This window comes from Aphis gossypii, chromosome 3, assembly GCF_020184175.1.
Source record: "Aphis gossypii isolate Hap1 chromosome 3, ASM2018417v2, whole genome shotgun sequence".
In the NCBI taxonomy this organism is placed as follows: Eukaryota; Metazoa; Arthropoda; class Insecta; order Hemiptera; family Aphididae; genus Aphis; species Aphis gossypii.
The window spans coordinates 49,006,507-49,034,184 of NC_065532.1; the positions used below are offsets into that span (position 1 = coordinate 49,006,507).

General features: G+C 28.3%; 1 protein-coding gene across 2 annotated transcripts in view; it reads right to left on the reverse strand.

Annotated features, from left to right (window-relative positions):
- The window catches only part of LOC126551409 (uncharacterized), a 43,857-nt gene that overhangs the window by 6,369 nt on the left and 9,810 nt on the right, over positions 1-27,678 (reverse strand). The window contains exons 1-2 of one of the 2 annotated variants that reach the window (XM_050204581.1): positions 10,874-11,180; positions 1,146-1,285 (exon numbers count right to left, since the gene is read on the reverse strand). In XM_050204581.1, the coding sequence (XP_050060538.1) occupies positions 1,146-1,285; positions 10,874-10,934 (201 nt within the window). In that variant the 5' untranslated portion in view covers positions 10,935-11,180. Of the gene's footprint in view, positions 1-1,145; positions 1,286-10,873; positions 11,181-27,678 lie in introns of those variants that run through there. The other variant, XR_007605307.1, reaches the window with a different exon arrangement.

Here is a 27,678-nt window from a genome sequence, read left to right on the forward strand (position 1 = left end):
ACTATAACTAAAACAAGATACTATTATTCAAAATCAATTACCATTTCTGAGCCATTTTTCTCATTTCAATTATCCTATAAATCTAATTCGTTTAATTATTTCAATATGGTAGAGTAGGAAGTAATATTCGTTTTTAATTATGGTGTTAATCATACCATTGACCCGTGAACGAACTAGCAAGTAAAAATATGTTATCTCAATTATCATCGTGACAAACTAGCTCAAACGCTCCAAATCCAATAATGATAAAACTAATAACTAATAAATAAAATATTTTATTATCACGTAATATTACAAGCTCATCGCGGAATCAATTGCACGGCAATATCGTCTAGTCTACAGAACGGACGTTAAAAAGAAAAACGATATTTAAAAATTGAGAGCTGTAAAACAAAACTGAGAAGATAACTATAAGCTGCGGACAGTGAGTTTTGAGTTGCATGACATTAAAGTATTATAATGAAATCGTAACAAAAAATCGTATCCCTTGACGTCAAGCGGAATATATGCAATTATTATAATAATATTATATTTTGACATCGCGAGTTCTGGAACTCTTGCGGTGCGCGTGGGATCTTGTATCAGGTGTCTGCAGCGCGGTTCGAAGGAGCCATTTTTAGATTTTCCGGGAAAGCAAATCGCGGTTTACAAGGGCGTCGTTTAACCATTGTACACGTCATTCCTATACATAATATAGCACTACAGTGAACCGAGACCGAGCGTGCGAACTATGGTACTCGCCGTCTCACAGAGATCCGGATCCGGTGTGACGGTGGCTTTGAATAAATTAGTGATTTTACGCTTGAAGTAACCTTTTATACAGGGTGATTCGCCGAACAGTTTCACTCTCGTTTTTTCTCCTAATAATTAATTAATTCGAATTCTGATTCGTGGAATTTTTAAACATATTTTCAAATTCTTAAGATTCATTATGCCTACTTTTTGTTTTTTAAATGAAAACCACACTTTTTTTATTGTAAGTAACTTTTTTGAAAGTATTGATGTACCTATCTATAGTTCAAATTTCGAACGAGTTCTTATAAAAATTTTTATTAAATTAAAAAAATGTTCAAACCACCGTATTATCTTTCAAAACCGTTATCGTGAACTATTACCCTTTGAAAACAAAGTTAAAAATTACTCACTTCAATTTTGATTTCGTACATCAACATTTTTAGATAATTTTCCGTATATAAAAGGATAGTTGTCATTTGAAAATCAGAGGTTTGTATATCTTCAGGATGCTCCTTGAATACTGTGCAGCTATAGTATGTATAACAAAATCCTGAAAATTTAAAAATATAATCATTAACTATTATTATATTATTTAAAAATTTGAAAAATCAGATTTTGAATAAATGCAAGAAGGGTGGTGACTGGTGAGCATGTTTGGCAAATCACTTTGTATCCAATTCGAAGTAAAACGCAATAGCATTTATTATTATAGTGTGTATGTGTGTGCATATGTATATGGTTAACAAATATACAGAGTCTACAGGGAAAAAAAGTATAGCGTTGCCGGTGGTTAGATCCATGGGAAAGTGTGGAGGACAGCTGCTGCGGCCAAGCTAAAATTATTATATAGGTGAGACAATATAGTGGAAGAACTGTGGGGCGACGGAGAACCTGCCGCGTGTGAGTCGACGGTGAAAAACGTATTTTATTATTATACCACTTTTTATTTTGTTTTATTTCACCCACGACCTTTTATATTCTATATAATAATAATATATTCGACTAGCTTCTTAAAAAAATAAAAAACTTATAGGGAGGAGAAGCGGTCTTTGCATTTTAAATTTTAAATCTCTGAGAACCGTCGTGGAGTCCTTTGCCACCGACGTCGGAGATCGCAAGACCCGACTAAACTCACCCCTCTAACCCGACCGCGACCCACTACGATGGTCTCAAATAACAACGACTACGCTTTTCCCGCACACGAAACGTATTTATTTGTTTTTTCACTCTCCTCGCGCGACACATTTTATTATTGTTATTATTATCATTATCGTCTCTTCGTTTACCATCCCGTAATTTATTTCGTTTTTTTTTTCAGTCGCAAAGGTTCTATGTATAATTATTGTTATGCACCATTTAGTATTATATAATATATAATACCACTGTGGCACGCAACAGACGAAAACTATATAATATATTATTATACGTAACGATAAACGCGTATAATGCGAACGTTTTCAGAGAAATCGAATTTAATTGAACTTAGCACATATAATATTATATTTATATTTGTATGCTAACTACTAAGTATATATAAATTATACATAATATGTGTGTTTGTGTTTGCAGTGTGAGTGCGTGTTTATGGGTGGTGTATATGTTTACGCACGCGCACACGGGTGTTACGGACAGTATATAAACGACCAATTTCGATAATGGAAAAACGTAAATTTAATTTACAAGCGTTTTACTTACTTTTATTTATTAGACCGTTTCCATGCGCTTTAATCAATTTAGATTTTATTCCACCTTTTGTGTTTTGCTCCAGTCCACGAATAATAGAAAGAAAAAAAACCAATTCCAAACAATAATAATATAAGAACGTCTTTTCGAGATACGCCACCCGCGCATTGTATATTATTAAATCAATACAATTATTAATAATATGTTAAAAATTACAATAACAGCGCAGTGCGTGAAAAACTAATGCAAATATGTAATTTTTAAAAAGAAAGAAAAAAACAGTTATAAGTCCGAACAAAAACCGTTGTGTATACGGTGCCTACCCGCGGCCAAAGAAAAACAATATATAACTTTAAACCTACCTACTCGGAATATTATTATCATAACGATAATAAAAGGCGTACAAAAATATAAAACCACCAGAATACAAAGAGCTTATGCAAACCAACACTACGCGTACAGGTCATTGTATGAAAATATTTCCTTTTCCTGTGGTATAAATTTGCAAGGAAACTATATACGTATAGTACATACCATCACCAGCTTGGCTAATCCTTGTTCTTCACGCATCACCTAGTATTATAATATTCTTCAGTAGTAAATCCAACCCCCTCCTTCCACCAAACTTTCGTGAATATGTCTGTTCGTGTTATTTTATACACCACTTTTAGCGCATTATTCATAGTCGTACATTGAAAGGGCGTAATAATGCTCAACGGTGTTTTTCTTTTTATTGTATTTTTTAATCAAGGTACTAATTTTCAGTATTATTTTCCTTAAATTTATGTACTAAAGGATTGTTGGAACTATATTTGAATAGCATCATAACTCAATAACGGTTTATTTGGTATAATTGTACCTACAAACGTGAAAACGTGGTTACTACGCCTGATTAAAAGATTTTTTATCATTATAATAAATCTATGTTACAATCATTTACACAATATATATGTAAATTCGTAAAATTTACTTTGAGATTTAATAGTGAACAAAAAGTGACTTTTATTGTTTGAACTTGAAGGTTATATTTTATTATTGATTCTCCGCTTTAACTTAAATGGTCATTAGTGCGATTAAATTAAAACAGATTATTGAAACATACACTCAAAATGCAGTACGCTATCGAGATAAATGTGTGAGTAACAATATTATAATTAAAATATGATAAGACGTAATCATTGACCAAACATTTGTAGGTATAAATATTATCCACAAATATTTAATTGTTTCACTATAATTTTGAAGTATAACGAAAATGTATTAAATTGTTTACACTAATATCAAAATAGGTACATATTGTTATTGTTAAAAATATGATTTAATGTATAAGTAAAATATTATTATTATTGATTAATAATTATAAAACTTTAGCATTGTAATAACTTCAAAACTAATTTCTCAAAATCCATTAAAGTAATTTTACAAAAAAAAAACAAAATTTCTTGTTTCATAAGTTTATATTTCTTTAATTTTTCATAGAATAATATTCTGGTAAAATAATTTTAGTTATTTTTAAAATTATAATGAATACTTGCCGTATCAACCTAAATTTCTTTGTAAAAGACATTCCCATTGTGGAATTTAGCCACCGTTCTAAAGAAACTAACGTTGTGGTAGTGAAGGTAATATTACAATATGCAGACATGTTTTAATATTGGAATAATGGAAATTTTTGTTTCACTTGTAACTTATTATATCATTATAATTTATAAGAATACATTTACCGTCAAACCAAGTCATTATATATGTGATCTCTAATCCCTAAAATTGTATACTATGTACCTATAATATTACAGTTAGTAATATTACTTATTTATGTTTTTTTCATATAGTAATATCTCAATATCATAAATAATGTATAATATAATGTTTAGTTACAAAAGACGAGATATACAATATTTGGTTAATGAATTTACTGCGATGTATTGCAGAAGCCATAATAAACATGTATAGGATCTAAACTATATAATTATGTTTTTTTCTGATTTCACTTTGAAGTCTTTTTGTGAAATAAATAGACTTTGGTTCGTTATACTTTTATGTATATATATTATATATATATATATCATATGTTATCGTCTTGTTAGTTCAACAAATTGCATATACAAAGTCATTTGGTATTCATATTATACAATAATAATAAACATTCTCGCACACATAATGCCATATTATTATATATTACAATAAATTACTCGTATATGCTCTACTATATATTCTTCTGATATAACGTTACATTGTAGTTTCATGTCGGACGTCATGATTATATGCGTAATCGCGTACACATCGATTGTACGACTAACCGAATCATATCATCATCGTAATCCCGTGTATGCATCATGTTGTGCTATATGTGCCTATAATAATATTATATTATACTCGTATTATATTATATTGTTAACCTTTAAGAAAGGGCGTGGTCTCTGATTACGGATTAGTATAGGTACTTATGAATTTTATGGCATAAAAAAATATTCCCCTGCAGCGTTTCCCCATACAACTTTTTGTACGGCAAATCATTTATTTAAAATATTGAAGTCTTGAAAACATACATAAATTATACAATATAAGTATATGAAGCATGACAAGCATTTCAAATAACTACTCGAAAAAGTTCGCGCTCAAAAAGTATACTGTCAATCTATCTATTCGTATGTGGTGCATATACTTTCAAAACGCAGAAATTGAAATATTTATAAAAAAAAAACTATCCACGAGAAAACCAAGTCACATAATATGAACAACTGTAAACGTATATGCACACGCGATATAAATCTAGAAAAAAAACCAGATTTTTAGCATTATAAACGATGTAGTGGCCATTGGAAATAAATTAAATAATGAAGTGATGAATATAATAGTTATATAAATATAACATTTGTGGGTTTTTTAAAGTTTTATTATTATTACTTTTAATAACAGCTAAAATTTCCCACAATCAAACAGTTTTAGAACCACTGAAATAAATTGCATTTAGAGCTACCTTACGAGGTAGATTTTCGCCCCAAACATACGCTGACAAGGGTTAAGGACAACAGCGTGGTACTCGAGTAATTATTTTAATATTAAATGATGTTAAATGTAATTAAAATGAACCTTGGACTAGCCTCTCATTTAGTTTTCTATCCCTATAATATAAAATGTATTTATTACGCACTTATTATTTAAGTACTTATAGTAATGTAATACCATAATTACTTAAATCTTACGGACATTTATGCATATTAATTGAATTATTACCAAGGATGAAAATAACATACGTACCAAATATTAATTGTAGATAAAACTAATGTGTACGTATACTATGGGATATTAATATAGATAAGTGCAGTATATCTATTATAGGTATCTAGCAAACTTTAAAAGAAATTTTTACTTTGATGTTATATTAGTGTTAAATTATTCGCTAAAAAAAAAAAAAAAAAAATGAAAAAATGAAAAAATAACTTTACACAACAAATTACGGACAAACAAAGCTGAGTGTATAATGTATGATGTTTACTTTATATGCATGCATTATATAGTATACAGCCGTAACTCGTTAGTAAATATATTTAATTATCTATATTTAAACGACGGTTATAATATAATATTATCTTTATAGAAAATAAAAATATACATCAAAAACTAATATTTTTTCAAAAAACAATAATTTGTTAAAAATTAGTATTATATTATATTGTTGAGAATTAAGATAATTTCAGTATATAGCACCTTTTAAAGCATTAAAATGGTCAGAATATTAATTTACAAGAATAAAATTGAGGACGGAGGACATTTAATTTACTAAGCATTTATTCATAGGATGAAAATGTTTAGTTAAGATGCTTTATTTGTCATTATCTTACGCCCTTCACCAGTTAAAATAATATATTCATACAATGATCACACAATAGTCTAGATTAGGTTTAAGGTTTTAAAAGATTTCTTTAGGATAAAGTTTTTATTTGATTATTTATTTATTTTTTTTATATATATATAAATATTTTTATATTTTTAACTGCTAGGACGCGATAGCTTGTAGTGCGGGGTTTTTCATTTAAATAAGAACAATTCTATAAAGGTACTATAATCTACAATATCTTATTTAAATACTGAATAAATATTAATCAAAATAACTCAAATTCCTTTATAAAACATAAATCAGTCAAAATCAAATACATATTTTATCTTTGTTACTCTAAGTACCTTAACAAGTCCTTAAAAAACTATTTTTTTTTTTAAATTCAAAAAACATGCATAAATAATAAAATATATTCAAGTTTCACGCAAAAATATAATATTTTGAAAGTCAAATAAGTTTTAAAACAAAATCGTTGTTTCTCCGAATGCTGGTATCTGTTATACAATCAGAATAATATAATGTACGTATAAAATGTTTATAACGTATTATTATCACTCATCTAACTTGTTCATAAAAATCTCAAGATCGTAAAAAAGTGCAAAATGCAAATACTTAATAAAGTAAGTAATCGACTAAGAAAATATCTATACTACTTTTTTCATCATTCCAAGTAAGTAAATAGAACAAGATTCTTTATTCCGATGTGTAATGTTTTTTTATTCATCAATAAACTGTGCTATAACTATTTAATCATAATATGTTTTTAAATGTATTATGAATTCCAAACTAACTGTAAACAGATAAAATCAAAATTTACATGGCTATATTTTGAATTAAATAGTATTTCATTTAAACGTTATACCTAATAATATAAACGGAATATAGTCTCAATAATATGATGCTTGCAAAATCCTATTATCGTGTTAAACTTTGATTTAATTTAGATAACAATGAAAATTTACGATGTATAATATAATATCAACTATAAATTTTCATTATAAAATCATCTAGAAAACGTACATAATAATAGTACCTATCACATATTTTAATGTCGTATTTTTGTATTATTCATTTTTACGCCGCAGTGGTTGTCAGTCCGTTTCGAGAGCACATTAGTATTAAATGTGACCGGATTACATGACTATGTTTGTGTACATATGAATGTGAGTGTATGTGTGTTTGTGTATATACTGTTGTATAGGTACCCGAGTTAAGCTGAGTGCCGAACATTACTACATTTCTAATGGATGACCACCTGGGATTTTCACAACAGTGTTCTACTCTCAGTACGAGCTTTACTTAGTGTAAGTAGATTAACATTCACCTGCCTGTCTGGGTGCTCAAAAAAAATAAAAAATAGTATTTTCTAGAGAGTAAGTTGTGAAAATATATTCTTCTCTTTTTAAAATAGTGCTAAAAAAAAACCCAAATTCTTTTTCTAATAATAAGAAACAGTGAGGATTTTAATTCAATATAATTTTTACACGTGTTTGAAAATATTGATAACTTATAAACAGTGATTCGCAAAACTTTAGGAAATGAAGATGAGGAGTCCAAAATAACTGATAGCATTAATCTACGAATTGGTTTGTTTAAAATTGTATCATTAAACCGTATTAAATAGGAATTAAAAATGAAGCTTTTGAGTGTGTCAACTTAGAGGAACTCTAAAATCAATAAATTAGTAATACGAGAGAATTACAGAATCAGTTGCAACAGACATTTTGACCACTAATACATTTTATATTACCATTATCCATACGAAGGAACATAATGTTGATTAAGTATTTTGATTTGAAACAAAAAAGACACTTTTATATTAAGAAAAATTAGTGCTATTAATGCTACACGACAGATATTTATATGTACCGATACAGAATGTTTATTTAAGTCAATAAAAGCATTTTTAGTTAATAATTTATTATATATTAAAATTTCAACCAAATAAAATTACATACACAATTTTTTTTTTTTTTTTAATGACCAGACATATTGCTTTCATTTCTTTGATATGGTAACTATATTGTATTACAATTATGTTAAAATTACCATAATAATATGCGTTTACAATATAACGAAGGTTTTTTGTGTTTTTTTGTGAACAGATATTTTTAGAACTTCTTACTAAGAAACAACAATTGGAAAATAAATAAATATGAACATCAGATCTACAATAGTAAATGGTGCAATGGTAAATACAAAAATATTAATTTTCCTTAATTTTCCTACCGGTGTTATATTTTATAACTTTAAGAATCTAAAAATAAGTCGAGTTAACTAAAAATAGTTGTACTACTACTACATTTTCCTGCAGTACCTATGAACAGATTTATCAAACGATGTACGTTCAACGTGTACTATACCCGGTACCGATATTTTGATGACAACATTTAATCGAACTGGTGGCCAAGGATTGAAAGATAGTGTTGCTTTAGAATTTGCATGTTTTTAACCGAATACAATTTTCCATAGTTCAATATTTACATTTATGTGTGTGGGTCAGAATATATACGTATAGCGTCGACCGTTACTTGGCGGCTGCCGCCGACACCCTACACGTTATGCGCAACACGCTGTATAAATACTGCCGCCACGCGTGCCCTTATAATAAATTAAGCACATTCTTTTTGCGGCCAAATTCATTTACATACCTTTACATTCATTATTCAGATCAATTTATCGTTATTTATTAAACATTATTTGACTGAGCACTTTTCATTAACCGACACTACAAATATTCACACTCACAATATAATAGTATCATTATATTAATACAGCACTTGCACTATTTCTTTGATAATTATTACAAAATATCTCAGACCTGCATGTCCGACCAATGCGTTTTTTGTTGCGTCAGAAAAAAAAGAGATATAAATCGGAATAAAAATTGATAAAAAAAATCAATAAAAAATTTTTTCACTGAAAAATTCTAATTTACATCTTAAGTTTACAATTCTAACGAATCCACATATTAATACGTTCTTTATTGCATTTTTATAATTACCTTTAAACATGGTTAGTATATTTTGTGAACTATGATTAAAGAATGTACTTTGAATAATATTTGGGAAAACTAAGTATAGCTAAGTACATATTGAATTTCCGCGTATTATAGTAATTCGTAGTAACATAATATGTTTATGTTGCAATATAATATTCTATTCTATATAATATATATATAGTCATTGCAACATTACTACTTCAAACCAAGTGTATATTGATCTAGATTTACAGGGATACCGTAGAACTTATAATTCTTCAATAAAAATAAATTAATGCATTCAAAATAGTAGGTAATAAATAAAATTACAACTTTAATCTTATTAAAAAGTCATTATTCTATAGTGGAATATGTACTTTCATAAAAAAACACCGATAAATTATTTATTCGTATATAGACGTATACTGTAGGTATACATAAATTTTCTAAATTAAATTATTGTTCTACCCACGTCTACCTAAACGTTTTAACAATCATATGCACTTACAGCGATCAGTGATCACGTTTTAATTAAATACCTAAGTTGAGAATATAAAAACCATTTATAGCTGTCTTCAAAAAACATAATAAACGGTGTTTCAGTCGTATATTCACGATAAATTACTAAAAGAAGTTAATTTCACCCAATGTCCTCGTAAATAGGAAAAAGTTTACAGCGTCTTTAATGCAATTACGTTTTAAACATCCAGGGCACAAAAGATGATTGTGTCTGTACGAGTGGTATATATACTGACGTAAATTAATGTTATAATAAAATCTCGTCGAAAAATAACTCTTTGAGAACAATTATAGTAGGTATATTGTTGCGTATCATTATTTTATTAACTCAATATACGTATTATTGTTTATTTTTGCGACATTATGATCGCAATAATATTATTAGGTAAGGTATAGTTCTAACTACAAAAGAATCATATTTAGCTCGTCGTTTATAAAATTGTATAAGTACAGTGAATTTCATTTTGCCATTTTATTTAATACGTTAAAATGCATTTTATTTTATTATATATCTATAAGTACAATACATCATATTATAACAACAAACCACGTTATATTATAAACATTTTGTTGTATACACTGAAGATAATAATATATATTTGATGAAGTAATTATTTGACGTTATTTATACGAACATTCAAGAAGCAACACGCGATGTCCATTATTTAATATTTATTATTATTGTTTACGGACGGTATCATTTATAAACGTTGTTCAAAAAATTGCGCGCAGAGAGTAATAATTACTTTAAAAGAATTTTTCTTCTAAAAATAAAATTTGAACGAGATATGTAAAAACACTTATTTTCCCTTTACTTAAACACAATTTTTTTTTTATACACAAAAAAAAGTTGTGCGGTGCACGCCGAACTTGCTTTCTAAAAGGAAGATTTTGCACAGGCAGTTTAATACGCTGTGGAAGAATTTTGTTTGAGAGCGAACAACCAAATAGAATTATATTATATAAATAATAAATATTATATACTTATACGTCAGATAACATATATAAAAAAAGACGAGCGAGATCCAAAAAAAGACAGGAAAAAATGTATACCGCAAACTTTAAAGCGTTCCTATTATGTATATAGTGATAATAATAATAATAATAATATTCACCCGTCATCGCCGGTTCTCCTCGACATAACAAGGCGTATACTATACACATATATTCTGCCATTACGGGGTTACGCCGTGGTTGATGGGTAAGAGTGTTGTGTGTATTCGCACAAAGGATCCTTTGAAAACGTCTGCTGGACGGGACAGTACGGATGAAGAACTGCTTTTGTACACGGGTCGGCGGCCAACGTGCTCGGCATTCGGAAAGCCTTTGGACACTGCACACATGCTGACGGTGAAATTAAAAGCGTCAAAAGCTCAATGGTTTAGAATAATATATATATATTATATAATTTGCATCGGTTTATACGTGACAATTCGAGTGTTTAATGTTTTAAGACGCATGTTATTTCTCTCAGCTTTATGTAAGCCTCGTATGTGTTAAAATATATTAATAATACTCAGGAATAAATGGACCGAGAAGACCCGTACAACAGTGAACAGATCTGGGCCGAACGAAATTTCTCGACTTAACTATAAATATCCAACGTAATCTGCGGGATTTTAGGTTATTTCCGAGCTCTCGAATTGATTTAGGGATGCTACTATGACGTTTCGTGCCAATAATATTGAATATTTAAAACAAGGCAGAGGTCAAGACGTTACAAACTCCGAGTTCTAGTAGTATTCGAAGCAACGAGCATAATAGAATGATCATCGTCCAGCTCACGGACCAGCCCAGTGAAGTATTAATAAACAGGGTAAATGGTTATATGGGTTTTAACCTCTTGAGACAAGTATTAATATTAGGTTTGGATAACCGGCCATTATGCGCACATCTAAACAGCTATATGATAATATACAATATTTGAAATTCCCTATATTCATTACATTTAAATGAAACCTTATCCCCTCCTCGAAAAATCAGTATCAACAAATATTGTACGAGACGTGAAATAATTTTAAATCATTTTAACCATTTTCTTTTTATGAAAAACTTAACAATTTAATCACGTACTAAAAACATTATAGTAAACCGTGCTCGGCTCAAAATCGTTTTCAAATGCGATGATTTATCATTGCTTTCAAATGTATATTAATAATTCACCATTATCCTGCGCCGAGATGAATGAAGCAAAACGAGTTTCCAACACCCGCTCTTCGTACACTACCAGGATTTATTTTTTTTAACATAATGTGTTGAATGGCGAGAAGTATAGGCAATAGTGATACATTACTGTGTTGAACAACATCATAAATAATGGTCAATATCAATAATAATATTGTTCATAACTATTATTACCGGACATTGTAACGAAAATGTGTAATTTTTAAATACATCCAATGCCCATGGATATCTTATTAAAGATTTTAACTACTGAATACAGTATTGTACATATTAACATGTAATTAAACTGTGTTGATATTATGAAATATAGATGAAATTAACAAATAATTTTTAGAAAAATATTTCAAATATGAAATATTAATCAATAAATGCAATTCATGGGTCTGAACTCATTTTCCATGGTATACGTATATCGTATAATAAGTGTCTACTTCATAATTGGTGATAGGTCGTTAATGTCGTTATTTCTTAATAGTGTGTTGTTATCGTCATCATCATCACCATTATATTATTATTGTTATTATTATTATATAAAGGACAAGGAAAAAATTATAGTATTAACTACGTCAGTGGCAGAGAAAACTGAGGGAAATGAACTCTCTCGCTCTTTAATGGATATAACTACATGCACTTATTTAGTACGTTGTGGCATTTTCGGTGTTTGGCACGCGCGGTGTCTAATGACCCTAAGATACATTAAGCACGCGAATTCCGTACGATGGCTTTTATTTTATTTTCTCGTCCTTTTAGCGACGCCATTAGGCGTTTAACAATATTTTATATATCTATACTCTATACATGATAATTCACACACAAGAAGCTAATTTTAATATTTTTTATCTTGTAAAATTTGAATAATAAATAATATTATAATATTCATTTTTTAAAAAACACATTAACAACCACGCGTTTTGATTTTGACTTTTTTTATACCAAACGCACATATATATAGTAATACATTATATTATTATTATGTCGTATACTAAAGCAAAAAATTATATAATTCCACTTAGTTATCTATTGTCTACCAATGCTCTATTTTATAAAGTAATTCAAAATGTATATATTTACAGTACTTTATAGTAGCTAGAAATAAAAAGTCACTTTTGGTATTAAATTTTAGATTCTAAAGATTGTATTGGTTTTAGTGGTTTTAGTATTTTTATACATCTAACAACACTTTTTAGAGTAGGAACATTTTGCTTTAGTAGGTAGGTATTCAACATTGAGAATGGTTTCTGGTATCAAATTTGATCTAATTCAACGCGATTCTTAACCGTTTATAAAACAAAGACACTAAACGAAAGACTTTTAGAAATTTCGGACCCACCCCCGTCTTACTAACTTTCTTTCAAATAATTTTTTTTTTTTTCAAAATATCTTACGTTATATTTCCTAGCTGGAAACCCCAATAGAGACCCCACAAACCCCCAACATGATAGTGTTGCGGACGTCCAGAGGGCCACAGATAACAGTTTAAGAGTCACTGATCTAATTGATACATTAGGATTGAAAATTGAAAAATCGTACTTTTATTAATAATTTAAAATTCAATATAATAATGTCATATTATGTCTTAAAACAATAAGAAATGAGAACATTTAAGAAACGTCAGTTTTCGACAAAATCTATTTTGTTTATTAGTTGTAATTTGGAAAAAAATAATTATATATAATTATCTATGTATAGACCTGAAATGTTCATAAAATATTTATAATAACATTTTCTAAACACCTCTTTACAAATTATTTATAAACATTTTACAATTTTTTTCTCATTTTATGTCTATAACGTTTTTATATACCGATCAATAGCTAAAAATTAAATACAAAATTCCATGTTACAATTTCTAATACCTATTACAATCACTCGCGTACAATTTTTTTTGGTAATAAAAAAAATAATAATAATTTCTAACCAAATTATATATTCAAATGTAAAATTACGACTTTTCCTCCAACGATTTTTTATAATTCAAATAATATGAACTATATAAATTAGAAATATTATACTATTAATTTTATTTATACCGTGAAAGATATAAACTTATTCACACCAAAATAACATTAAATACTAACTAATAAGTTGTGTATGATATATGTGGCAAAAATTAGTTCAGTCAACCGAATTCATAAAATAAGAATAACACATAGGTAATTATTGATAAAATACAAATCAACCTAAAAAATAGCCTATACTGATTCATTAGCCTTCTTCATTCAACTTCAATGCTTAAAATGATTTATCTTTTACTTAAAATTGAATGCATTCATTAAAGTGATCTACCAATAACATAGTCGTACTATTTACATCAAAACTAATTGTCTGGTTGGTTTTTTAGCTTACATAAAATGTGAACAATATTATGTTTTCACAAAATTAAATATATATATATAATGTATATAAATATTAAGAATGAATAATAAATATAAATATAATTCTCATGATTCAAATACGTTTTATGTACATTTTAACTATACATAAATTTTTCCGTCAATATTTAACATACTATAATAATTATTTTTGTTTAACACGAATATTTGACCAGCGATGTTATATTTTACATTTAAAAATCGACTTGGGTTTGGTTGTAAGAAGTGTATTATATAGTATGGAATGTGTAAATGACACTATTAATTTTGTATTTATAATTAGTGTTATTCCGAGTGTTATACACACAAAAGTATAATAATATATTAAATATGCACGAGAGCAATAATCACGTGCCACCAAATTAATTATAGCACCCTTTTAACCACCCACTAACTTACAATCATATAATAAACATTAAACACGATATACACGTCATGTTCAATTTTTAGATTCTGAAGTGAACGATAAAATGTCTCAGACGCATATTATCATTACTCTGTGCTCAGACGTGATAATTTTATTGTTCAATAATAATAGTATTATAATATATGCATTGTGCATGTATATAGTTATTAAAAATTCACCATTATTTTTTAGAGTAATAAAAACATATTCCAGCTAATACCACGAATACCATCTAATCTAACAGATATACTAACAGATTAGTAATTGGATTTAAATTGTAATAATAGTAGCCACAGCAATTTATATCCGTCATTGATTGCATGAAATATGTTTAATATTTATTTTATATTGAAAATAATAATATGGTCTAATATTTTTGAACCATCGGTCAAATTATATTTACTTATATTTGTGTAATTAATTAATCTGTGCATTATCATAAGTTTTTTTATTTTTTATTTTTTTTTTTGATATAATGATTTATCATTTCCTTTTAATAATAACAACTGGACACCTTAAGTAACTGAAGCAACGTGTTATTATATAACTATAGCATTCAAAGTATTTAAGTATATAAATAAATGTAATAAATGACAATACTATATTCATAGTATTGCTGGCTAGCATAATATTAATATTAACTTTAATAAAAAATTAAAAAAATTGTTTGATAATAGTTAATCTACTAAGTAAAATTTAATTAGCAATTCATAATCATAAATAAAAATGTATCATATAATATAGAAATACAGTATAATATTATCTAAATTTCAATATGAAAAGTAATTATGCTTTTATGTTATTTATTTATATTTAAGTAAAATATAGACATTTATTACTAGACAAATTTATCATTTTATAAATATTAAATATTGTATTACTATAATAATTATGAATTGCATGTGAAAAAACAATAACAATTGTAATCAAAAAAATTACGAATTCAAATTAAGCTTTTTTTCAATACTGATAAATATTTTGTTTAAAATGTATCTTTTCTTCAATAAGTTTATATTCTGAGCAAAACGATGAACGTATTGATTTTACAATGATGTGTGTATTTTTTTTTCTATTTGTCATCATCTATTGGGGTAGTAAAAATACTTTGGATTTAGGGTAATCAACGTTCTCAGTACTTTTCTAAATAATCGAGAAAAAATAATGAAGAAAAAATGATTATTTTTACAATAAATCAGTTTTTGAGAAAATTTATTTCTTTATTTTATTATAATTTTTAAAAAATAACGGCGGTAGGTATACTTAAAATTTTAATTAAGATTTTATATTATTATTTTCTATGAATGATATAATTTTTAAAATATTTTGGACTATTTTTAGTTTATTTTTATAAATATCGATAAAAAAAAATATGAATGGGTAAAAATGCTTGAAGATGAAATCCATAATTCTTTTTATGTATTGCAACCTTAATTAAAAAAACAATTTCTACCGGAAATTCATACTATTTTTTATGACCGTTTTAAGTTTAAATTTTTACGACAATAGGTATTCACCCGTATAATAACTATTTCTCCATCATTAAGCATATAATCGATAACAGTTTTTAAACGTCGTAAATAATTATTGGGCAAGCATGTTAAAAAATCACTCTATTCCTAGAATACATTTAACACTTGCATGATAAGTTCTTATATTATTTTATATATGTATATAATATATATAGCTTAATGATTAAAGAGTGCGTTGCAGATAGCATGACGTTTAGGTTAACGTAAACACTGAACATATATAATATATATATATATTATACATAGTAATCGATTTATTAAACAAGTGTGTAAGTTTCCTCACCACCTTAGCTTATAAGACAACAACATTTGAATATTAGATGACGTTTAAAAGCATGAGGTATTACACATAGCGCGTTTTTTTTATTGTAGTATCTCCGTTAAGCAGTGGCGTAGCTACCGCAAGGGTTAACTAAACTGACAGTTGCCTCGGAGCATAATATTTTGTTGGGAGGTTACATGTGTGATAATGGTTAACACTCAATCAATATCAAACTAAAGGGTATAGCGTGAGTAGTATAATTTCCATATTGGAAAAAAATATTTTGACTTGAGGTGCTTTATTAATATTTAGCTTCGACACTTTCGATAAAGCCTAATCCACTTATTATATAAATAGAGCACTAATTATTATAACCACAATTTCTCTATCAAGTCGTTTACTGTTACAATGATTAATAGGTAGTCAAAAAGTTATTAATATAATATAAATATATTAGATTATGTACGTAAATTGACACAGCAAGAACAACGCGATCGACAATGATTTAAAAATAATAATAGTACGATACTAAAATTTTCAAAAATTTATTGTACTTATTGCATAATTATGAAATTCAATGATTGTAATTTGAAGATGATGAATGTATATACTCCAAATTTTTTTAATGAACGAAAAATACTAGATTTAAATTATTTAAATTATCAAGCGCATCATGATAGTTTTTCAGATGTATTTTTATATAAATATATATTTTTTGATTATTATATCATATTATTTTATTCATTTTATTTTATACTTTTATATTATTCATACATAGTAAATTGTTTTGTTTTTATAATTTTTTTGATTATTTTTATAAATGAATATTTTATTAGTTTTTTCTTTTTTTACTTTTAAATGTATTTATTTTTTATTTTGTTTTTAGATATTTTTCATGTTTTTCCATTATTTTATTTTTTGTTTATTTTAAGTATATGTTTTTCATTTTTTTCATTTTTAATACATAGCAAAAACATAAATTTTAAATAGAAATGTACTTCATCATAATAAAAGATTGAAAGTTAAGTTTAGTTTAAAACCTACTAAGTTGTAAATAAAATAATGATAAAAGATCAAAATTTAAATTTAATTTAAAAAAAAAATGTTAATGAAATTAAATAATAAAATTAAAAATAATAATAATAATGATAACAATAATCAAATTTTTAATGTAAATTTTAAATAATTTATCACTAGAGCGCGAATTTTTAAGTAATAAAAAAGTCAAAATATGTATTAAAAAACATGAAATATTTAAAAAAAAATTACAAACGAAATTTAGTCTCGTACAATTACTAAACAAATTTTAAATTTACAAATTTACAAATTTAAAATAATCCATGATCCATTTCTACCCATAAGCTTTTACTATCTATTAGTTTACTCCAGATACTTTCAATAGATTTAGGTATTATAATAAATATTATCGCTGCATACCTAGCTATATCTATAAATCTGGCTAATGGATACGGACACACAGCCGCTAGTAATACGATTCAAGCCAACTGCGTTTGGCCGAGTTATTGTTATCACTGCACGTAAGTTTATACTTTGACGGGTTTTGACCCTTTTTTTCTCAAGTTCATTCCGGGGGACGTCGAACATTGACAGACTAAATATTATACATTATAATATAATAGACCGGCCCGTGGTGTACGACGTTTGATTTCCAGCACATTGTACACGTCACGCGATAACAATAATCCACCGCAGCGCAGTCGATGAGTTGAAAGCAAAACGTAGTAGTTTCGGCCAGGTCTATATATATATATACATGGTTATAACCGTTATTATATCTCGTACGTAAAACGTATATATATTATATATATATATATAAGTATTGTATACGTAAAAGTAGATATATGTGAAGGGAAAATAAAGAGAGAGAGAGAGAGAGATCATCGTAACCACACGACTATATTTTTGAACCACACACACACACACTCACGTATTATATGTGAAATCTTGCCTGCGCCGCCGTCCTATAGTCGTTATAAACTCGGGTCTCGGGCCGTTCGCGGCTCACCACGTACGAAACATAATTCAACCGTATCAAACGGAGAAAAAATTGACTACGCGGGGCTGCTCTATCCGCTCGCACACGCCGTAACGTCGATTTAAGAGAGAGAAATGATAGTGCAGGGTGTTTGGGGGTGAGACGAGGGTCGTGTCGAGGTTGGAAGAGGCAAGAGGCGATGGCGTATAACGATCGTTTGGTTTAACTCCCCTGGTCCTAATATATATATATATACTATATTATATACATATATACATACATCCGCCCACGCGTATTGATTGTTGTACCCTGTATATATTGTATGTGTGTGTGTGTGTGTGTGTGTGTGTGTGTTTAAATCCGGCTGACCAGTCTGACTCCAACATTCGTGTATGTACAGTGTACACCCCCTCATAAGTCCGCCACACGGGTTCACTTTCGGGAGAGGTCTCGGGGCCACCGGACTCTAATCCATCAAAACGTCAATTCGAAACCGGGCCCGGCTGAGCGCGCCCCGGCTAGGAAACCGCCCGAACACGTATTTCTAATCTACACCTGTCCACAGCGATATCCGTTGATTTTTTTTTTTTTGCAACTCTGACAACCCAATGCTTCTCCGCCAAGACTGCTGCCACCGTTGTTATAATATTATTGGAAAAAGTAAACGATTTTGGCGTGTGGCGGAATAAAGAGGCGTAACGGAGGAAAACAAAAGGTTTCTACGTATAAAGTCGAAATTAGATTTAAACCGCGTCGGTTTATTATTATTATTATTATTCCTAAGCGCCCACGCGTCATATTATTGTTTTACGGACCGTGTTCGCGCCAGTACCTACCTATTTCGCATTTTCCGAATGGAGTATTCCAGAAAAAATAATATGACGCAATAACAATATATTGTCTAAACTCGTTTAATATTATTTTTTTAAAGATATCGAATCATAACCATTTTGTTCTAATATAATTTTATACATACAGATAGTATTTCCATTTTGCTTTAATATTATATTATATTATTAACTTATAGCGAAATTAAAATAATAAACCATACCAGCAATTAGCTTAAGATTCAAAACGACTCGATACAAATATTTTTCGATTTATGTACAATTTTATGCGCAGGATATTATACTTTTCCTATTAGTTTCAAATGTTATTTATTCACTATCCAAAAACAATATGGTTTTATTGACGTTATTTAATGATATTGCAGTTTTTATGCTGATATAATATGATCAAAGTCAATATAATTTCAAAAATGCAACGTCAAAAATAACTAGTACCATAAATTCATGTCCTCCAGTCATTTATACTTAAATTATTTATTACACTATTATAGTGATTTCAAAGGTCCAAATTATGGTTTTGACAGAAGTATTATCTTTCAGTTTTATCTATGTCAGTGTTACAAATGTTTATGTCGTTCCAATTTCAATGATCAATGTCTGTAAAATATATCTTAACATAGAATTTTCAAAATCAAAACCAGATTCTCTTCAAACAAATCAAGACGTATTTTTAGGGGTTCATTTAAAATGTTAATTCTATGAACAGATTTAAAATGTATGTTATTGTATTAATACAATGTATTTGTTAACATTATTCATATAATGAATAAGTCATTTTTATTCATTATACATATATATATATATTATATATTTATGTCAGACAAATTTATTTTCAAGCTACTGGAATATGAATTGGTAGAATTGTACATTATTGTTAACGAATTGTACTACTACGCTACGTTTGAAAAGAATAAAAATAAAAAATAGGTAAAATATGATTTAGAATGGATATGATATTTTCCACGAAAAAAAAATTGTTATTTATACCAACTCTGGAAGTTTAAAAAATATAAACGTTGGCAATTTGTCTAGTGTGCCTTAGAATAGCAACACGATATTACAACAATAAATTTAATGAAAAAACGGGTTTGTACCGTTTTCGCGTGTCACACGATTTAACCAAAATTGTTTCTTCTCCTCCAAGTATTTGAACACATACTCACATAAACACACATAAAAGATTGAGAAATAACGTATCATTTGCTTAACACATACCATAATGCCAGTGACTTAGGTAAATAAAAAAAAAATTTCGGAGGATAGAAAACGTGAAATGCACATTGCACATATGACTTATAGATATCCGAGTTTAAGATAAGTATATTATATTCATTGTTTATAGTTATGATATTAATAACTATTCTGACAAGTCTTACCAAAAAAACAGGATAGTTAACTTATTTTGGAATTTTGAACTCTGTCTTATTCTCTCAGTGAAACAAAATTTGATTTGGTTTATAATCACGGTAACGTATGGTTGATAAAATGCGTACCTACTTAAAAACCATATATATTATTTAACTATAACAATAACCGCATTTTTATTTAATTTTTTTTTTTTTACTGTTTCTGTACAACTTTTAAATTTAAATTGTAAATATTATCCCTATAATTGATATACTACGTTGCTAGGAAAATATTTTACTCGATTTACCTAAATGACTAGGTTTTTCAATAAAATAACAATATTTTGATAATTTTTGGTACTTGCTATGTCACAATGTAACAGTATCGATTGCTGTAGTTGGCGTGCAATTTTAAAAGAAACATTTCAAAAACTTCATTACGACAGTATACAGGAGCATAAAATAAAATATCATAATGATGATTGTTAATACCAATATTTATCGTCCCTTCTATATTTTATTATTTTAATAGTTTTTAAAATAAGACGACGCTCGCGACTGGCACACGATTGACGCCATCGTGCATCATCACAGTTTACTTCACAATCAAAAATATCCTTTGAATATATGTGACACGAGTATATATTTAAGCAAGTCTACAAGATTAGAAAAAGTGCAATTATTTATTTTCAAGACGAATTAGTATGGTGTTTCAATAAGTGAAGGGAGGTAGACCAAAATCTGAAAAGTATTTTAGTAATTGGATATTTAACTTGCACGCGATTTGTTCATCGAAGATTTCTTATCATTATCACTAACCACAAATTTACTATATAGTGGAAAACTACTATTCCACTACACTCAAATTCTGAGATCGTAAATGCATACAGTAAGTAGTTTTCTTAGGATGAGTGAGATGGAGTAATTTATCAAATACCGATCATTACCAACCACCTATATATATACAAGCATAAATTGAAATATCTCAGAAACTAAAGACCAACAATTTGGTTATTTCACTGAAATCTAATCAAACGCATGGCGCTTATAATTAGGTGGTACTAGGTACTTCTTTCTCGATTTTTTTTTTTTTTTTGATTGGGTGTCTAACGATTTGGCCACATCAACTTCAACCGATTTAATATTAATGCGAGTACTTTGATTTTGTTGAATAATATATCAACCTATCGTATTAAGTTAATTATGATATTGAATAATATATTATTTTTAAAATAAATTATACTTATTGTTTATATTTTAAATTTGTTGTATAAAGTGCTTCTATATGATATAAATTATTATAGAAGTATATACACAATTAAATCTAACTTTAAGACCTGTATAATCGATTAATAATATTAATAAAAAATATTGCAAAATATAAATACTATTTAACATTTAAAATACTGTATAATCGATTTAGGTATTATAAACAGTAGCCGGCGGAATCAATAGCAAATGGAGTTGCCTCATATAAATTATAACTTTTTCAAAACAAGATGTTCAGGAGGAATTTATAAACCCTCCTTTAACTGATACTCAGGATGTTCGACGTTCGTACATTGATAACAAGGAACAACTATTAATTCATCGTTGAATTTCGATTTGAAAAATATTTCGATCCTAAATTATTTTTGATTGATACATTTAATAATACGACTTGTAAAGTACATATAATTTTCAACTTTGTAAACAAGTTAAATATTATTAACAATTTAAGTTAAATAGTACCACAGCGGTAATCATTTTTAAAAGTACCAAATCAGCAATATTTTATGATATTACTGTAAACAACGAGTATATTTAAGTATTATGTAACTTTGTAAAACAATACAACATTTAATTCCAACGCTCACTCATTTCCACAATAATTTTCAGCTGTCGCTGTAACCATACTTTGTCTGCTGACCGCAAATCCCACGCAGCCACCGAAATACGGTAGAATAGTAGTTTCTGACAAGTTTTGTAACCCATCCTGATAAAAAATACAGAGTGGAATTGACCACCAGCTGTTATATTTAATTTTTAACAATACATTTTCAAAGTTAAATTTTCGACTGTCCTGTCAATTATATTTGAACGCCTAAAAACACAACAGCTACTCCAACGGCCACAAACGACCAAGCTATCGTCATCATGTCTATATTTATGCTCGTTATATTATGACCTCAGTCGACGAACAGTCCGGCCGTCAGACCGAGGAAATCGTCCCCAAGGATGCATTTTCTCCAGCGCGTACCGACCGCCATCCGTTGATGATTCGTTTTATTCGCTCGACCCGATGTGTATATGTTTTTTTCCTATCTCTTTTCACAAAAGGCCATTTTGTTTTCAACAAGGATAGCGATGGTGGTAGTTTTTTTGCCGCCATAAGAATAAAGTGGAAAACGGGACGACCGGGAATTTTATCGAATTTCCGCTGTCTCCGTTGTAGTTGGACAACAGATGCAATCGTTTTAAAACCAAAAACTTTTATTATGTTTTGACGCAGTATAAGAAACGCGACGAATTCATAAACCAGCTATATGCACTATACTTACGCGCATTACCTTAAATTTATGCATTTAAACGATAAAATACCATCCACATCAGACTTTTTATTGGTGCACACGGACGAATAATAATATTTACTACCGTTTATTCGACGTGTATTTTCATTTTTTTTTTTTTTTTTTAATTTTATACACACTGTATAGACTTTGTGATGATAATAAAGTTTCTATGGTCTCTATAAAAATGTCAATCGTCATAAGAAATTTTCGTACAATAAAAAACTCGAGAGTTGAACTACCTAAACAAATGGTTGTATATGTATTTTCCCTTTAGGAATAACACGATGCAGGTGGCTTTCACAATGAAAAAATGTACAAGTTTTACTATAGAGTCCTTTTTGTGTTATTATTACAAGAAATCATTATTTAAATCACAATTCATATTAAAAGCAATAAATTATTAAAAACACCATACTTTCATAAGTCTAAGAAATCTATATAATAACATAATCATTAAATATGTAAGACTTCAACAAAAATAAGTAAAAAAAAAAACAAGAAAAGTAACTCTACTGTAATGTGTCATTAAGTAGGTCACTGCTGTAATGAATAAATTGAATTTGAATTAAATTGTATAAATTATTGTATATGAAAAACGATTAAAAGTAGAAATAACAATTCTATTTTTAAGGGTATTTTATAATTTATTTGTTTTTCTATTAGTTATACGATAACATGAATTAATATTTTTCAAAAACATCGCAAATATTATATGATGGTTGTATAATAAATCATAATATAGTTTTTATTAAAGTCAGAATAACGAACGATTCGTGTAATAAGTAACTAGTCAAAGCATTTTTACTTTTGAACTATAACAAAAAAAACAATATCGATTTTGTCGAAAACAGGTGTTGCGTATTCAATACTCCCATTTACCGCTGTTTTAATTTGTTATTTCCGATTATTTTAAAAATTAAGTCTCTTTTTAAACCAATTAGTGCTTTAGACTTCAAATTTTTTGCTCTCAATAAAAGTAAAGAAAATTAAATCGTTTTAATTATGCAATTTAAATAATTTTATATTCTCATCGATGTATTAATATTACTATTAAAAGTAAATACATTATTAATGATTATTAAACTATCCGCACTCTTCGTAATTAATTAATAATTAAAACTCGACATTTCTAAAACAGACAAATTTAAGTGCTCGATTTCTAATTTGATAATCATATCGTAAATTAATACAATAGTATCTGTAAAATAATATCTGGTAAAATTATACGAAATACATATCAATACCTATTCTATAATCATGAATTATAAAATAATTTTTTACACACTTTCGATTATAGATCTCTCACAAGCTCGACCGGCTAGCCAGCTAGTCTGTTTCAGTTTCGGAGCAACCGTAATGATGCAATGTATAAAATAGTATTTTCTGCCGTCGCCTGCGCTTCCGGATGTACTTTCCTGAGAAAACCCTTCAGAGACGACAAATAGAAGGCGGTATAGAAAAAAGGGCAGGACAGCTAATGCTGCAGTTATATAATATACATACATACATATATATATAGCTATAACGTCAAATCTGTTTGTGCGACAAAACTCATTTGCCGATTTCTCGGTTCATTTCCACCGTGTTCAATTTGAAACTACACGGTCGCTCGCCGGCGGTGGTGGCACAGCACTAGTGCCATTTTTATAAAACTGAATAACATTAACATTCAGCTTCTTTTTTTCTCTCCTCATACCCTTGTCCCGCTGTGCGCAATCGTTCCTGCGAAGACGTTTCCTTTCTCTTTATTTATTCATTTTCGCGGAACAGACGTTCCATTAAAATATTTCCGCGAATAAGTTTAATATCGTACGGTTTGGTCGATGGTTTGGTGTAAGCACATAAAAAGGGCGCAATCTATAAACGAACGAAGGCGATTAACATCAGCTCTCGGCAGCTTCAGACTATTCGCAGATTATTATATTTAACGTGACGTTTTCATCTTAATATTATTTATTGTTTAACCATAATGTAGAGTGATGCCTATCTTTATTATCTAATATAATGAACCCAAATTTAATGCAAAAAAAATATACTATTTTTTTATGTATGTAATATGTACGAGTGTGTAGAGAAACGTCTGTTGAATACCTATTTAAACTTTGTTCAGTTTATTTTTCCAGATAATCTTTAATCAAATTCCGAACTGCTTAATCTATTATAATTATTTTATTTAACTGCCATAATTATATTTAGGCAAAGTTAATTAATTTATAATAACTTATATTTTTGACGTGTATACTGTTCCAAGTTTAAACTTTATTATTATAAACTTAAAGTTTGCATGTATATGAAGTCATGCAATATAATTAGATAATATTTTAACAATATCAAATTTAATAAAATACAATTTATTTATACCTATCTGCTACTATAATACTATATAGGTAAACATATTATAGTTTTATTAAATTAAGAATCTTAAATGTATCTATAAAATCATAAATAAACCTAACCTATAAAACAAAATCTATTTACAATTTAAAATTTGTATACACAAAGCAATTTAAAAATTTATAAATTAAAGAATTGGAATAATAAAATATCATACTATAACCATATACTATGTATAGGCATTTTGGAGGGTCTATAGTAAACTGTTAATAGTTCTGGAACGACAAAGCAATATATATTGTAAAATAAAAGTTTACAACAGGTAAAATAAAATGGGAAACTGTAAAATGCATAACCAACTATGGTAATAAACATCACTAAATAATGCGAGTATCTCAAACGTGTATTTTTTTATCAAAAATATAAAAGCTGTGTGATAAAACCGTTGTATGTGTATTTTTGAATTTCTTTTACGTTTCCTATTATATTTTTCAGCATTTTTAGACTTAGCGTCGTCGTCAAAACGCCCCCGCCTTGTCACCAAAGCGATGTATAGTGAGAAACTGATCGAAAACTCGTATGTATATGTATGTATGAGTGTGTGTGAGTGTATGTGTGTGCGTGCATACGCGAAATCCAATAAAATAATAGCTGTTTTCGACAAAGTTGTTTTAACCTCCTCATACGAACTCCTCACCCGCTCTCACTCACCTCACCGTCTTCGAAGCACTCGTTTCCGAGGATAAACAAACCGTCTCTCCGACAGAAACACATAATAAAAACATTTTGAACGAGCCACCGTCGTCCCCGTCAGCCCGGTAAGTCTATCGTGAAAATATTCCCAAGGGATTGCCGCCGTAAAGTCAGACGACGAGACATACGCTCGTCTCGGAGCATAAAAACACCGCTGCCACCGCCGTTGCTTTTCGCCCTACTCATTTCTTCGAAAGCCAAGACCATGGTAGTCAGTGGTATATGAAAGTAATCCGTGTCCCCTCGGGAAAAAGCCGCTCGATATTTTATATTCTTATCTACTGTACAGTATAATATGGTACACTAGTGGTAGAATGTGTACGCGTAGATATTATAAAATAGAGTAGAAGTTATTATATTTTACACATTGTGCGTTTCATAATATAATTTAACATTATGCGAGGTGCTATGGTAAAATATCGTATTTGATCGACATAATCGATTTGTAGCGGATGTAGAGGAAATAGAAAATTATTGGTATATTTACTAAACTGACTCCTCGACCAGATTTCAAGACTACTTTTTTAATCAATGTTATGGCTGTCAGAATAATATGACTTGAAAAATAACAATATATTAAAAAAAAAATGTTCTAAAAAAGTAAAACATTTTTTAATTCCTTATGATCGAGCCAAACATTATTTTAATAGGTAGTATAAGCGTTTTTGAAAAAAAAGCTCCAACATTTCGATAAATTGTATTTTATCGATTTAAAATTTCCTTAAAAATTCTTAAAATTCAAATTCTTTTTCGTGAAGACCGTGTGATGTTGACACAACCATCATGACTTTGACTGATTTATTTCAAACTAGTGCTAAGAGTTTTTAGTTGATCAGACAAAGTCGGAGCTCTCAAAACTATGTTTAATTATTGCATTAATTGTAAAACTATGTTGAAAATTACGAAGTCAATGTTATAAATTGTTGTAATTTAATATTAATAGTTTTATATCGTTACTGTTTCGGAAGTAAAAACAGGAAACAATATACGCCCATGACATTATTTTCATGGTTAATTGTATTTACCTCACGTTTATTACAGGTCGTTGCCATAGTGATGTGCATACAAGAAATTTTGAAATAATAATATTATTATTCAGTGGAAATTTAATTTTGTGTCTGTCTAGCCACTAAATTAATTAATGTACAAAAAACTTAGTTGGCAGCGCTTTATTCAAGACACGAATCAAAATATATTAGGTATGATCGAATACAAAATGAAATTAAATATGGTTCTAGATTATTTAAATAAATATAAATTTATTAAAAATAAATCCTTACATTTTCGCATAGTATATTATACCTATAATATCATATTTTATAAACACTGACAAAAAAT